The sequence below is a fragment of the Agelaius phoeniceus genome, chromosome 14, assembly GCF_051311805.1.
Source record: "Agelaius phoeniceus isolate bAgePho1 chromosome 14, bAgePho1.hap1, whole genome shotgun sequence".
Taxonomy (NCBI): domain Eukaryota; kingdom Metazoa; phylum Chordata; class Aves; order Passeriformes; family Icteridae; genus Agelaius; species Agelaius phoeniceus.
This window is the reverse complement of record NC_135278.1, coordinates 4,081,385-4,097,147: the sequence shown is the minus strand read 5'-3', so window position 1 is coordinate 4,097,147 and position 15,763 is coordinate 4,081,385. Positions and strand designations below refer to the sequence as shown.

Here is a 15,763-nt window from a genome sequence, read left to right as displayed (position 1 = left end):
GTGGCTGGTACCAAATCACACAAGAACATCACGCCCACGTCCAGTGTCACACAGAAAGGTGCTGGTAGTGCTGAGAACTGGGGACAAGGCTTTTGTCTCCAAAGGCTGGGGACTGGCCCTGTTGATCAATGCCCCCTGCACACCCCAGAAAGTCAGATAAAAGAGTTACAGAAAAGGGAAAACTGCTGAAATATGGCAGGAATCCTGTCTGGCTGATAGGCCCAAATTTACATTTGTTGGTGAGTGTTCTTAATATCCACCAAACCCAACCCATTCTTTGGCTCTGTCTGCATTAGGATTGGGAATATGCTCTTGACTCAAATCACATCTTTCACTCCTACTCTTTTCCAATGCTTTTGTCTGCGTAGCACATTGTATATTAAAATATGGGAGGTGGTCATATAGGAAGACACTCAGTAATAACTCACTCTGCCCACAAAACCCCACAGGCCCATCAGATACATTCTCAGCTCCAGTCACAATCCTATTTCCACACATCACAAATCACCTTAACAAGTTAGTGCAAACTCTGCAAGTGGCTGTTTGAATTAATAAAACAAAATATTATTGAGGAATAATAAATTACCTTGAAGTTTTCTTCAGTTAAACCTTCGTTGGTTTTGGAAGTTCTTATCATTGCAGCGACGTATCTTTTCACAAGATTTCTTATCACTTCCTGGAATAGGAAACAGCCCAAGTGATTCAATTGCTGGGTCAGCCCAAACTCTATTCTTGCTGAGTTTCCCTGAGCTCTTGCCAACAGCAGCTGTCCTGACTCTGCTGGTTAAAAAACCACTCACCACCAGAAACAAAATGCTTCCTTTTAAGCAGAGCAAACCTTGGGAAGGGGTGATACAGCTTCCACCTCATGGATGCTCAGTTTTTAACTGTTAACTCAGTTTTAAAGGCAAAGCAGTTGTTTTGTGCTGGGGCTTGTAAAGGTGCAAGTCATGGAGAAAAAAATTCTAGGAGTGCTCTCTCCAAGCAGTTCTTGGATGTGCTCTGTAATCTCAGCTGCTGAAAGGTTTTACAATCACCAATCTCATGTGCACACTGCGTATCGTGATGGGCTAAATTTGGCATCTGAAGGTGATTTATCAAGTATTTGAAGCCAAGGAGGCCGTGTTAGCAATACATAATGTGAAGAACAGCCAGGATCCCATGGGTCAATGGACATTCACCTCAAACCACATCTGCAGCTGCCTGAGTGTTCCCTAAGGGGAGAAACTCCTTTAAGGGTGGCTGCGCCATCCGTGGGCAGCACTGGAAGGGCCAAACCACACTCTCAGTGACTTCTCCAGGGACTCTCACTCCTCTGTGTCACCTCTCTGCTACACTCCATGTTTTTGGTTGGATGAGCTCCATTTTGCTCTGCTCATGTCCCTCTCTGATGGCTTCACAGGAGTAAACTGGTGCTTTGAGCTTGCACATTTATGTGTGCCAGCCAAAACACACCCAGGCTGTTTGTGCCTGTTGTGTGCAGGGAAGAGACTGCTCCAAACCTGCCCTGCATCTCTCCCCCTTCACAAACAAGCCTGAGTAACACCAAGCTGAAGATGGTGTCTGCAATGAGGCTTTGCTGGGAGGTTTTTCAGAGATCCCAATGTCGCAGCCGTAAGCTGTGCTGTGAAGTCAGAAAGCACCATATGTCAGTTGTCAGAGGTGACTAATTATGTTAACCACCAACTTCTGATAAAAGTGCTCTTCAGAAAGCAGGAGATGTCTTAAGTAAGACAAATTACTAATGGCTCTTGGCAGTGCAGCCTAATGTACCACCAAACATTTTGGAGAATTTTTTTCCTTCCAGCGTGCTGGCATAATACATCCCACTGAATTCAAGTGCTGAAGCTGGTGTTTTTAATGAAGTTTCATCCTTTTGTAGGTTGAGTTTAATGAGTACTTGATGACAGGCAGGCTGAGAATAAACAAACCAGCAAGATTCAATAAAGGAATCATTCCTCTTTCCGAGCTGTCCCTAACAAAAGAATATCCCAACCACAGTCTGAGTTAGGGATGCTTTACAAAAAAGAGCAAGAGAAGAACAACACAGGAGTGTAAAAATGCTGCAGAAATAGTTTTAATCAGGATGTCCTGACAGCCTGATAGCAATGGGGATGTGACCTTGACTTCAGCAGCCACACTGATACCCACAAGTTTTCCACTATTCTGAGGGGCTGAAAGGCAAGGACAGATTTACTGAACCATCCACCTCCAACGAGGAAATGCTTTAATCCATGATAAGCTAAATCCTCTTAGAGGACCTACACTTATCAAAATATATTCTGGAAGCAAGCAAGAATTGAAGTATTGGAAAACAAGGAGGAGAAAGAAACAGCAAGTAAAAACTTTATGTGCCCAAAAGTTTACCTGGTAATGTTGATTCTGAATCAGGTTGTCAGCATGACGTTCCTGGAAAGAGAAAGGCACAGGGGTGTCACATGTCTGCTCCTGCCTTCAGAGCTCCCCATGGCCCTGAGCAAGTGTCTCAGCTTTAGCTGGGGGTGTATTCTATCATTATGTTAGAGGTGGGGCAGTTATCTGGTGTCAATTGGGCAATTTTCTTTCTCTCTCCCCCAGCCACTCCTCCCTGCAGGAGATCTCTGCTGTCCATGGCCACTGAGTGTCCCTGCAGGGCTGATCCAATTCCAGCATCCCATGGGGAGATGCTGCATTGCCCAGGGCAGGAGCCAAGCATTCCTACCTGGATCCAATCTGAGCTTTGGGACAGCCCAGCAGCCTTTGCCCAGTGCATTGCCAGAGGAGCAGCTTCTGCTGCCCTGCATGGCCAGAGGGAGCCCAGGCCCATCTGCAGCAGCCCTGGAGCTGCAGAGGAAAACTCCCCCCTTGTGCAGGATCCCTGCTCCAGCAGAGCCACAGCTGGCACTGCAGGAGGGCTGAGCCCCCATGGGATGGGGCTGGGCCACCCCCTGACACACAGGGGGCAGGGACTGCTCTCACTCTGGCAGTTTGGGGTTTTTTTGCTTGTTTGTACTATTGCATTTGTATTTTATTTTTCCTAGTAAAGAACTGTTATTCCTGTTCCCATATCTTTGCCTGAGAGCTTCTTAGTTTCAAAATCATAATAATTCAGAGGGAGGGGGTTTACATTTCCCATTTCAGGGGAGGCTCCTGCCCTCCTTAGCAGACACCTGTCTGTTCAAACCCAGACAGCAAGTGATGATCCAGCAACCCCTGCTGATCCCTCAGAACCCTGAATATCCCCAACACCCTCCAGAAACCAAGCACAGGCCCATGAGCTCCTTACTGTGAATGTTTTGAGGTTTTCGTGCCTCTTCTGTTCGTTGTCAGAGTCATCTCCTGGGCACAGCTGGTTGTGGATCCACTTGCAGAGGTACCAGACTGACTTGGGGCTGGGGACAATGTTAAAGGGAGGGGGCAGAGTGGCGCCTTCATCAAAATAACTCATCCAGAGCTTCGTCCGCGCAAACTTCCACTCGATGTCCGCGTGGTCCTGGGGGAGGAGGGCAGAGACCATCAGCAGCTGCAGGCAGCTGTTCCTGGAGCCAGGCTGAGCAGGGGAGGTGTGAGGGATTTCCCCAGCTGCAGGCAGAGCAGTGTCACCCCTTACAGCTCCCTTGCTGGGGATGAGCATCAAAAAATTGGTGTGAAATGTAACTGGAGTGAAAAAATACCAACCACTGAGAGGAGAGCAGTACCCAGCAAGGAGAATCCTGTGTGCTAGAGGCCAGAACAGAGCAATACCAGCAAGGAGAATTCCCTGTGCTAGAGGTCAGAGGAGAGCAATACCAGCAAGGAGAATCCTGTGTGCTAGAGGCCAGAATAGAGCAATACCCAGCAAGGAGAATCCTGTGTGCTAGAGGTAGAGGAGAGCAAAACCCAGCAAGGAGAATCCTGTGTGCTAGAGGCCAGAATAGAGCAATACCAGCAAGGAGAATCCTGTGTGCTAGAAGCCAGAATAGAGAAATACCAGCAAGGAGAATTCCCTGTGCTAGAGGCCAGCTTTGTCCTTAAGAGGTTGTGCTTATTAGCTCACCAATGCAGGAAGCAGGAAAACACATCTCTTATTTTGCTCTTTGCTAGCACTTTTATTATCAGAAACCACTGTTCCTCATGTCTAAATCAAATGAATTCTCATATTCTTTCCTGAGAAAAAAGGTCTTCCATAGTGGTTTTTGATTTGTTTTTTATAGCCTCCATTAATTCTGCTCTTATAAGGAAATGACACATTTTATGTGTGCTGTATTTTACATCTTGCCTCTGCATTATCCTTACAGAAGCCAGGAGACATTTTACTCTTGGGTTGGTGGGTTTTGTATTTATATTATCACCATGATGGCTTGCTGTGCCCTGGTGTTTTTCACCCCAACAAAGTGGAGGTGGGAAGTTAAAACCAGCATTTCAGAGCTGCACAGACAGACACATGGTCCATACAGTCCCCAGGAAAGGAATGCTGAGCTATGGAAGGGACTGACCTTACAGACTTCAGAATAGCTGTGTTTGGGGAGCAAAATTCAGTCAATTTTTAATGATGGTGGAGCCAGCCCAGTAACACAGTGCATATTCCCTCCAACACCAGGGCAGAGGGAGCTCCCTGCAGCCAGAGATGCTGCAGAGACCCAAACCAGATCTCGTGCTGCTCTGTGCCAGTTTTAAAGTCGAAAAAAATGCCACTGTTTTGTAGGTTCTGCAGAAATTCTGACATTAGGCAGAAAAGGGGGGGAAATAATTTGTGCTGAACGCAGCTGACACCAGCACAGTGAGCAGAAGTGGTGTAGTGTGTGTTGTTACCTCTGCAGAGCAGCGCTAAGCTGATGGTTGTGACATTTCAGCATTGGCGCGAACGGTGTCTGACACCAGATTAAACCAGAGCCACGGTGATTCAGGCTAAGAACAGCACAAGGTGGGAGAAAAGGACAATGCAGGAGTTTAATTTTCTGAGGAGATTTCAGCGAGGCTGGAACAAGCAGCTTATTGAGCGAGGGGTGCTGGGCTGCAGCTCTGGCAGGCAGGCACTGAAGTGTAGGACAGGGAGTTTAATAAAATATTGCTGAACATCTACCCAAAAAATTACTGCACTGGCTCTCTGGCCATGCTCCAGCGCCCTGACACGGGTAAAATATGCTCACATTTTGACAGTGAGGTGCAGCTGAACTCCATTTCAGTAATGTATTCAAATTATGTGCAGCCCTGGATTTAGAACGACTGTCTCGGTGGCCCAGGAGCACATTAATCTCTGCAGATGGTCTGAACCAGCCCAGAACATCATTGTCCCCTGCCAGTTTACCACAGGGGCTCTTTGCAAGGCACAGGGGAGCTCAGAGGTGCAGCCTGTCCTGCCCCTTTTTCCTCAAACACCATCACACCCCATAAACAGGTGAACTGCAGCATTGCTGGGAAGTGTCACGAGTTGATGCTGCTGGAAATGAAGTCCTGGGGAGTAAAAAAAAGGCAGTTTGTAGCATGGAAGGGAGGGAGGGAGTGGGGGAAGGAAGGAAGGAGAGAGAGAAGAAAAAGAATGAGAGAGAGAAAGGGAAGGAAGGGAAGGAAGGGAGGGAAGGGAGGGAAGGAAGGGAAGGAAGGAAGGAAGGAAGGAAGGAAGGAAGGAAGGAAGGAAGGAAGGAAGGAAGGAAGGAAGGAAGGAAGGAAGGAAGGAAGGAAGGAAGGAAGGAAGGAAGGAAGGAAGGAAGGAAGGAAGGAAGGAAGGAAGGAAGGAAGGAAGGAAGGAAGGAAGGAAGGAAGGAAGGAAGGAAGGAAGGAAGGAAGGAAGGAAGGAAGGAAGGAAGGAAGGAAGGAAGGAAGGAAGGAAGGAAGGAAGGAAGGAAGGAAGGAAGGAAGGAAGGAAGGAAGGAAGGAAGGAAGGAAGGAAGGAAGGAAGGAAGGAAGGAAGGAAGGAAGGAAGGAAGGAAGGAAGGAAGGAAGGAAGGAAGGAAGGAAGGAAGGAAGGGAAAAGAAAGGAAAAGAAAGGAAGGAAGAGAAAAAAATAAAAGGAAAAGAAAAGGAAAAGTAAAGGAAAAGGAAAATAAAAACTCCTGCTCATTTTTAGTTCATTTGTCTCTGCCTCAGCCCCTTCCAGAAGCAGGGCTGGCTGCTCCCTGCCCACACAGGCAGAGCTGAAACAAGAGGAGGGATGGGCACTGCAGGCCAGGTGAGCCCAGAGGGACCAGGGAGGGGGGAGAGAAGGGGCCTGAGCTGCACTTTCCGTGCTTCACCTGGATATAGAATAATTTCTCATGGAAAAGCCCTCTGAGATCATTAACTCCAGCCATTCCCCAAGGCTACCACCACTAACCCCTGGCCCCAGGTGCCACATCCACCCTCCTTTTAAATCCCTCCAGGGATGGGGACCACACCACTGCCCTGGGCAGCTGTGCCAGTGCTGGACAAACCTTTAGGAAAAGGAGTTTTTGCTGATATCCAAGCTAAACCTCCCCTGCTCTTCACCAGGAAAAGCCCAGTGGCAGCTGCACGTTGCTGGTCTGAGCATCTACAGCATTTTGTAGGGGAAGATCTGCATGAGCCCAGGGGTGGATTACACAGCCCTGCTGGGGCTGAGCAGGAACTAAACCTGGCAGCACTGCCTGGGGCAGCTGGGGAGCTCCGGGCAAGGCAGGAGCTGAAGGACAGTGCAAACACTTATTTTGGATAGAGACGGATCTTTTGAGTTCATTGTCAGCACAGGAGTAGGTGTGAATGTGCTGCCTCCCAGGCCAGCATATTCTGTGATATTCTGTGACAAATCCACCCCATCCCTCTACAAGAGCCCATCAAAGGCCCGGTGTCAGTGTGGGATCAGGAGTGGGCACCTGGCTGCAGTTTCCTCCAGCACAGCATCAAAGGGCCCGTCCTGGGCAGATGCAGCTTGGCACTGGATGCTGGATGCTGTTTGAAGAGGAAGGTAAGGCAAATCTCTACCTTGGGGATTGCAAATTTGTTTCTGGGAAAGGAAGGAAAAGGCTTAAAAAGCTTTTCTGCACAAAGTGGGTTTTTTTTAAAACTTTTTGTTGTTTCATTTTTAAAATAGCTGGGTGGGACACTTCATCCCTGGAGTGTCCCAGGCCAGCCTGGGCAGGGCTTGGAGCAGCCTGCTCTCATGGCAGGTGTCCCTGCCCATGGCAGAGGCTTGGAAAAGGTGATCTCAACCCAAACCATTCTGGATTCTGTGACTGCACGGGCTTTCCTAGGGCTGAGAGCTGTGAAGCTCAGCAAGGCTTTTCCCTTGGGAAGTTTGGAGGCTGCTCTGAACAAATCCCTGCTGGTCTGGCTGTGTCTGTGGATGCTGGCTTCACCCCACCTGCATTTCTTCTTGTGCTGTCTCAGGCAACAAGTGCACCATAACCTCTCTGAAAAGACAGACCAGACCCTCTTACCAAGCTCAAAGTGTCTTTTCTCCCCTTCTCTGTTTTGCTGCTGCAAATTCCCCAGAGTTTGCAAACGCAGCCTGTCTCAATTATTCACCTTGATGTTTTGTGAACCTGAGCAAATCAGATGAGAGCTCCTGGCAGCAGTTTTGTGTTGGAAATATACAGCGAAGAGACACTTCAATTTTACTGACAATGTCTTTGTGTGCCAGGAAACCACCATTTTCTTGGTTAGAGCTCTCCTTAGTGCTGTAAGCAATAAAATCCTCACACAAAGCTACAGCTCCCCAAACTCTCCTCCTATGCTGAGCACCAAAAAACCACTTCAGTGTCTGTTCTGTACCCAGTTCAAACCTGGAGCACCTGGGACTTACAGCCAGGACATCAGTCCCTGCACTGGCTGGGAATGTGGCCCCACCAGGTGTGCTCCAAGTTTGGGCTGTTCCCCAGTGACTGCTGGCCCCTGGGCAGGAGACACATTTTTGGGAGCTGCCTGAGTCTGAGCAGTGAGTGAGGATCCTCCCAGCCCTGTGCTGCCTCATGCATTGTTCTTAGCTGACAACTCTTTGGTAGCATTTATAATAAGCTCAAACCCCACATTCACTAGCTTTGCCAGCGTGACCTTGCTGCTTCAGGAATTTGAATCTAAGTTGGGATTTCAGTGTCCTCTCTTTGAGAGCTTCTGTCTCTCTCACCCTTGTTCTTGTCACCGTTTTCTTTCAAGCACTGCTCAGCGTTTCAGCTATCAAACACTCCACACTTAAGAGGGCCGAGCCCTCAAGCTCAAAGAATCCATGAACTCAAAGAAACCAGCACTGGCTCTGCTGTGAGGAAAAAAAACCTGTCTCACTTCCTATCACAATGTGAATGTGTCATCCTGGCCACATAATCCTCTTGCAAATCTCTGCCATTTGAAGTGAGAATTAATCTCCCACAAAGATTTCCCTGTGGGATGGCTGAAGCCATTTCACTGTAGCAGTTGCAAATATTTTCTAATTCAGTCAAAGTGATGTATTCACAGATGTGCCAGATTTTAAATGATTACCTGCTACACTAATTATCCATGGTAATTCAGACATGAATCTCCGTCCTTATCTCTGTGTAGAAAATGTGTTGTTTACAGTTTCTGAGATGTTTTCTATAAAGATTTCCATCACCTCTCCTCCTTGGCCACGCAGGTTGGGCTATGCTTTGCCAATGACAGCAGTGAGTGCTGACCCAGCCACAGAGACCCAGCTGTCTGGGAAGATGCTGTCACCTTTCTGCACGAGGGGGACACTTCTGCCACAGGCTCCAGGTTCCTTAAGCTCCCCAGGAGTTATTGCAGCTCCCTCCTGCCTGGGAGCAGGTGCAGGGAATCACTGTGAATTCCTCTTAGCACACAGGAGCTGAAGCTCATCCCATGGAAAGCCTGGGGCAAATCAAGGCATGGGAGTCCTGTCTCCTGGTCTTAAGTTCTTAATGCCCCTGGAAGCCCTGGGATAGCCCCAAGTTTTGGTTGGCTCAGGGCTGAGATGGATTCTTGGCATCCTGTGGGTCCTGCAGCTGTCCCTGCACTCTGGATCAGGCTGGTGCAGAGCTGTGGCTCAAACCCTCAGCTCCCAGGGGCAGGGTTAGATATTAAGATAAATTCCTTGATTGTGAGGGTGGGCAGGCCCTGGCACAGGGTGCCAGAGCAGCTGGGGCTGCCCCTGGATCCCTGGAAGTGTCCAAGGCCAGGCTGGACAGGGCTTGGAGCAACCTGGGACAGTGGAAGGTGTCTCTGCCCATGGCAGGGGGTGGAATAATGTTGTCATCTTATTGCAAAAGTTCTATCCTCCTTGGTGATTTCTCATGGGCAGCTCCTCACAGCACTGACTCCTTGTTCTTCACAGCTCAGCCAACAAACTCCACCTCTCTTCTCCACCAGCTAATCCACTCTTTTGTAGCTCTTGTCTTCTTACTGGACACAGGTGTGGCCTATTAAGGGCAGGTCTGTTCCTAATCTTTGGTGATTAGTACAGCTGCAACTCCTCAGGTGTGAGACCACCTTCTGCACTCTTTATTTTTTTACATTCTATCCCTCCACAGAATAAGATGATCTTTAAGGCTCCTTTCCAACCCAAATCATTCCACGAATCTATGAAATGCTGGGATGATTTGATGCTCTGCAGCCAGGCATGCTGAGATCCTCCAACTTTTCCACTGTCAAACAATGCCAGGATGACCAGATCCATGATTTTCCACTGTCAAACAATGCCAGGATGACCAGCTCCATGCTTTTCCACTGTCAAACAATGCCAGGATGACCAGCTCCATGATGCTCCAGCTCCTCTGTGCCCCTCAGAGGTGCCCAGGGGCTCCTGCCCCTTCCCCTGGGAGTTCCTGGGATGCAAATCCTCCCCACAGCCACGTGGAAGGAATAACCTACCAAGATCTCCAACATCACTCTGGCTGGCACCAAAAGGGCTGTGTGAGCCTTTCTTGTGTTTCATTACACAACAGGCAGTGGGCTAGGCTGGAATCAGGCTGCTGCCTGTCAGATGCAGATACAGATGGCTCTGACAGTGCCCTGGGGACCAGGCTGGCTGCCTGTGGCTGAGTGCCTCTCAAGGAGGGCTGGGAAGCTTTCTGGCTGTGCCAGGAGTGCAGGCAGGAGCTGCAGTGATTCCTGCAGCAGGAGCAGCCACCAGCAGCAGCCCCACAGGATTAGGATGTGCCCGAGCTGTACTTTGCTCTGGGAAGGAAGGAGGAGATGGAACATTTACCTTGCAGGCTACTGAGTAAGGGAGGCTGGCTGCCCCAGAGGCACAGGAACTTCAAAGGTGCCTTTTTTGCTGTGTAATTAGCAGTGCTGCAAAGCCTAAGAGAAGTCATTAGACTCTATTCAATACATTTCTCTCTCCACGTGCCTCTTTATTGCTCTGTGCTAAACCCAGAGCAGGAAACTGCACAGAAAATGTATCAGGGCTGGCTTTCAAGCAGGCTAGCACAAGAAAGATGCCCTTGTGTGTCCTGAACAGAAAGCACTGCAGAAAGAGGGTCAGGAGAAATTTAATCTTTACAGAGCTCCACACAGGCAACTCTTGTGCTGTTTCAAAGCTGTTAATTTTGTAATATGTGTCAGGCAAAGTGGAAATAACATCAGCAGAGCTCGGGGGTTTGGTGACAAGCTCAGAGAAGCAAGCAGCAAAATTCCAAGCAGGCTATTTGACGTAAGTGCTGCTTAACATTTTTCAAAAGAAAGGATGTCACAGAAAGAAAAAGTCTGTGAGAAAATCAGGAAGCTACAAAGTCAATTAATGCATAGGTAATTCAGCTGCAGCTGGCAACAAATGACTTTGCTTTCAAAGCTGGGGACGACATACTGAAGGGTAAGAACTTAATAGGATCAATCTCCAAAATAATACAAGAAAAATTACTAAAGGAGGACAACCTAGTATTAGGAAAAGCAATTAGAACAGTTATGGGATGAGACAGCCAGAGAAGAGATGAAAGCACTGAGGAGTACAAGGCAGGTCCTGGGCAGCAGCTGCAGTGGCAGTGCCCTGGGACAGGCAGCCCTTGGCAGGGGAAAATCAGGGAAAACCCACCTGGAGCAGCCCCTGCAGCAGCAGGCAGGGCAGGGGGGGAAAGGGAGAGCAGCTCCCCAGGATGAGCTCCAAGGGATACACAGGGGGATTTTGGCTCCAGCACAGAAAGGGAGCATGGGTGGGTCCTGAGGAAAGGCTCACAAATAAATAATAGCAAGGGAAACAAGGAAAGTGAATTCTTGGACCAGGATGCAGTGAACTGACTTCAGGTAAGAGCTTGTCTGGTGTGATGGTGCTCACAGGAGTCTTAGGATGAGGGAAGAGATGAGGATCTGACTCCATGTTTCAGAAGGCTGATTTATTATTTTATCATATATATCATATTAAAACTATACTAAAAGAATTGAAGAAAAGGTTTCATCAGAAGGCTGGCTAAGAATAGAATAGGAAAGAAATTATAACAAAGGTTTGAGGCTCAGCTCTCTGTCTAAGCCAGCTGACTGTGATTGGCCATTAATTAGAAACAACCACATGAGCCCAATCCCACATGCACCTGTTGCATTCCACAGCAGCAGATAACCATTGGTTACATTTTGTTCCTGAGGCCTCTCAGCTTCTCAGGAGGAAAAATCCTAAGGAAAGGATTTTTCATAAAAGATGTCTGTGACAGTCTGGCAAAAGGCAGCAAGGCCCTTAGGAAAGCAAACAGCACAAGGGAGAAAAAACCTCAAATGCAAGGTTTTATATAGCAGATAAGCCATCACTGGGACTGTGAGCCTTCAGAACCTAAAAGCTGGGGAGAAAGTCCCACATGGCAGAGCCCATGAAAGAACACACTGCAATGGAGGAAATGAGGAAAAATGTCCTTAATTTTGCAGTGTCCAAGGCCCCCCTCTTGGGAATGGCCACTGCAATGTCAACAAGACACAGCACAGGACCTGCATTTTGTTACAGGTTGGATAAAGGACTCCATCTCTGGAGCACAGCCAAAGAGGCTCAGGAATTATGGAAATGGGGTTGGTTGCAATGGAAAAGAAAACCACAAGTGGCTTCTGAGCACGGCAGGTGGGGCAGAGAGCAGGGACATTCCCCCAGCAGACCTGTCACAGGAGCTGTGGCACTGCCCATCCCTGCCCAGAGCCTTGGCTGCTTCTGCCAGCCCCAGGGAATCAGTTTGTTTGGACTTGGAAAATGCATGCTTTAGCATCTCTGCTATTTATAACTTCCATGTGCAGAAGATATTCATAATTAAAATTTTTATTATGGCTTGCAATGTGCTGCATTCCACAACGTATTTAGGTTATATGTACATATATAGATATATATCAAATAGTTTTCATCTCCCAGCAGCATCTTGGATGGAAGCAACGATAGCTAATGAGAAGGCCAGGGAATATTATATTGGAGAAAACACAGAGAACTGGGGATTGTGCTGGTTTTATTGCAGTTAAATTATGGGAACTGACACCTTTTTGTTTTTGCAGTCATATTCCAGTTAAGTTCAGTTTTTATTTTAATAGTCAAATAAATCTGAGCAGTGGGAAGGTCATGCAGAGAAACAGCTCTCTAAAAGCCTCAGCAGGAAGATATCACTAAGGCTTTGTTCTTCCTGCCATCCATTCTTTCTCCTCCATCACTGCCTGATAAGAGCCTCTTTTCGTGCTGAAGGTCAGAGAGATAAGGGGCATCTGTGCTGATAACTTAACCACCTCCAGCCAGGTCAAAACCAAGTAACTCTCACATGTCCTGGAGAACTGGAGGGCTGAGCAGGTATGGATAACCCAAAGTGTTGGAGTGCTGATGACTCTGTAAGTGCTAAGGCAAAAAATAAACAAACTTAGCCTCATTTTTACTTGCCCTATTTCCAGAAGATTGTCTTTGATTTTTTTTCTGCATAGCCAGTCAGGCTGGGATTTGATCTTCAAAGGTCTTTTTTTAACCCAAGCCATTCTAAGAGTCCATGAAGTTCTCATTGCTAAAGGTATCACATCTGCATTACACTTGGAGACACTGCTGGGCTCAAGAAAGTGGCTGCTCCTCTCTGAGCAGCCATTCCCAAAGCTCAGGAATCAAACTCAGTTCTCTGTTCCAGCCTCAGGGTGCTCAGTCTGTCAGTCCAGGCCACCTACTGCAGGTGGATGGGAACCTTGGATTCCCTGCTGGACACAGCCAGGATGATTCCCTGGCACAAACTTGCCCTGGAAGGAAGGAGCACTGCAGAATTCAGCACTTTGTGTGCAAGCACTTGGGCTGACCTTGGCTCCTCCAGCTCAGCTGCTGCAGGTGAACTTCAAAGGGGAAGGACAAACCACAGGCAGAGCCCAGAAACCAAAATCCAGCCTGTGAGTCACGGTGTCCTGCTGAGGATGGAGCAGAACACTGTGAAACTGGGCTGGAACAGCCTCTGGGGCTGGCAGGGGGTTCTGGAGGTGCCAGGCTTCACCTCCCCAAATCTCAGAATTCCCTGATCTCCCCAGAACCAAAGGCAAGGCTGCTGCTCCTCCTGTCCCCTCCTGCTCCTGGCAGGAACACGACTCTGTGCAAGTGCTCAGACACCAAATGCCTCAGTGTTCTGCTCTTTTATGGCTGCCCATAAACTGCCTTTCCTCAGCACAGGAGAGGGGCTGGATTATGTGTTTTACTGAGCCTGGAAAGGTCACAGCACCAGAGGGAGCAGCAGGTGCCCAACACCTCTGGAAGGCAGCCTGCTTAAATGCAGTGCCTGAGCTTGGCTGCCAAAAATTGAGTAATTGCTGAAAAATTTAAAAATCCTGTGTCCTGACCATATAAACCCATCCTTGAGCCGAAGGGAAGGGACAGATTATAAATGTATGAGATTGCTTGAGTCTGTAAGGGAACCTTGAGCTGTGCAGATAGCACTGACTCAGGAGAGAAGGCTCTGTTTTCTCCCCCAAAACACAGGGTTTTAGCTGAGTGGCTACAGGGAACAGGCCCAGCAAACAGAAACAGGTTGTTAATCATATCCCCATTTAATTAGGAGTGGTTGTGTGTATCCTCTTTCACCTGTATGATCAGCACCCATTTATTTGCAAGATTGCAGCATGTTGCAAAAGGAAATCTCTGAAGCACTGGCAGCTAAGAAGGCATATTTCAGAGAGTTCTTAGTAATATAGCTGTTTCCATTGTTCAGTACCAGGGGAAAGCTCTTCCTAGATAAATCCCTTTTAGTATTTCACTGCTTTTTCCTCAGTAATATTCTTCCTTTATCTTTCACTTTTCCTCTTTTCTCCTGCCTTTCTAACAAGAGTCCCCTCGATGCAGAAGCACAAGATAATGCTAATTGAGCTTGTCAGGCCTAAATAAAAGATGGGATAATGCAGGGGCTGCAACCTATGTGGTTCCATCTGGATACTTCAACTTCTATCATGTAGCAAGAGCAAACCTTGCTGTGCTGCTCACACGAAATGGGCAGAGAGTTATTGACCTGTCAGGCAGGGCACTGGGGTGTTAACCACACCAAAAATCCCCAGAGCCCAGCCCTGAAAATGCCAAAAATAAATGCCAGCAAACTCCCTGGAATATCTTAAATCAGCCGGGGCTCATCTACAGATTGCAAGCTCTTCTCCTTTTTTTTTTATTCAAGTGTAACTCTTCTGCCCTGAATAAGCCCCAAGATGGTTTGGCCATGGTGGCTCCCAGGGACACATAAACTCCTGTGGTTTCAAAGATTGAAAGCAACAGAAAGGCTGAACCACCTGATTCTGCTGCCAGTTCTCACAGGAGAGGCAGGATTGGATCCCAGGATGGAGCACAGGCTTTGTCTGGTCTAAGAACAGAAGATGCAGCATGTGAAGCTGGAGCACATCGAGTGCCTCTATTTAGAGGCTCTGCAAACTCCATATGAATATTAACAATGTGATTCAAGTCCATGGGTTACATGTAATTAGGCCAAAGCCAGCAAAAAGACAAACAGTTCTACACCTTCAAATGAATCCTTTAGCTTGCTAACAAAAAGCAATTAAGCTGCCTGCCAGTCTGGAGCCAGGCTCCAGGGCTAATTTCAGACACACAGGCTGTATGGGAGCATCCCAACACACCACTGCTGAATATTTCACTTTGCAATAAAAATCTGCTGGGAGCCCCCCACACCCAGCCCCAAGGTCAGAGAGAGCACTCGGTCTTGGGAATCAACCCCACTGCACGAGAGGTGGGCTCCAGCATCTCTTCACATGGACTGCACTCCATGGGAAATGGAACAGAAATCATGGAGTCATGGAACGGGCTGGGCTGGGAGGTCTCAGGTCTCTGTGGCTGAAATGGCTCCTGAGGGGTTAGAAAGTCTCTTTTTTCCCAGCCCAGCGACTGAAGATGAAGTTGAGATTCCTCGGTTCTGCTTTTCAAAGTTGTTTATTTTCTCTTATCTGTTCCATTCTTTCTCTGACCTGCTGAGATCTGTCCAGCAGGTTGGGTTGGGGCACAGTCCCTGCCCTCAGGGTGGTGTTGGCTTTTTATGCTCAGAACTCTGTGTACTTTATTTACAATAATTTCCCCATACCTGTCACCTATGTTGGACAGTCTGTCTCTACCTTAAATCAATCCAAAAGTGCCACCATCACAGCAGAAGATGGAGGACAAGAAGAAGTAGGATAGGACATGCCCAGATTCTTCCATCTTGCCTATTGAACCCCCATTCTAAATCCCCAAAATTCTACTTTTTCACCCTGTGATAAATTCACTACCTTTCTACTCAAACTCTTGTGGCTTGTAACTCTTCACACAAAGTTGGTAATTGTTTCCATGGGTGATAATCAAAGGCACAGGTGTTTGTGACTCCGTGCCAAGGTCTCTGAGCCCCCTGCCAGGGTCTCGAGTCCTTCAGGGCAGCCAGAGCAATGTCCTGGGTTCTGACAGGGAGGGACCTTAAAGCTCATTCCATTCCAACCCCCTGCC

At 48.0% G+C, this 15,763-nt stretch overlaps 1 protein-coding gene across 2 annotated transcripts in view; it reads right to left on the bottom strand.

Moving 5' to 3' along the window:
• TRPC5 (transient receptor potential cation channel subfamily C member 5) overlaps positions 1 to 15,763 on the bottom strand; it is a 110,570-nt gene that overhangs the window by 8,765 nt on the left and 86,042 nt on the right. For both annotated transcript variants that reach the window (XM_077185807.1, XM_077185808.1), the window contains exons 8-10: positions 3,266 to 3,472; positions 2,368 to 2,409; positions 587 to 676 (exon numbers count right to left, since the gene is read on the bottom strand). In XM_077185807.1, the coding sequence (XP_077041922.1) occupies positions 587 to 676; positions 2,368 to 2,409; positions 3,266 to 3,472 (339 nt within the window). The remainder of the gene's footprint in view (positions 1 to 586; positions 677 to 2,367; positions 2,410 to 3,265; positions 3,473 to 15,763) is intronic.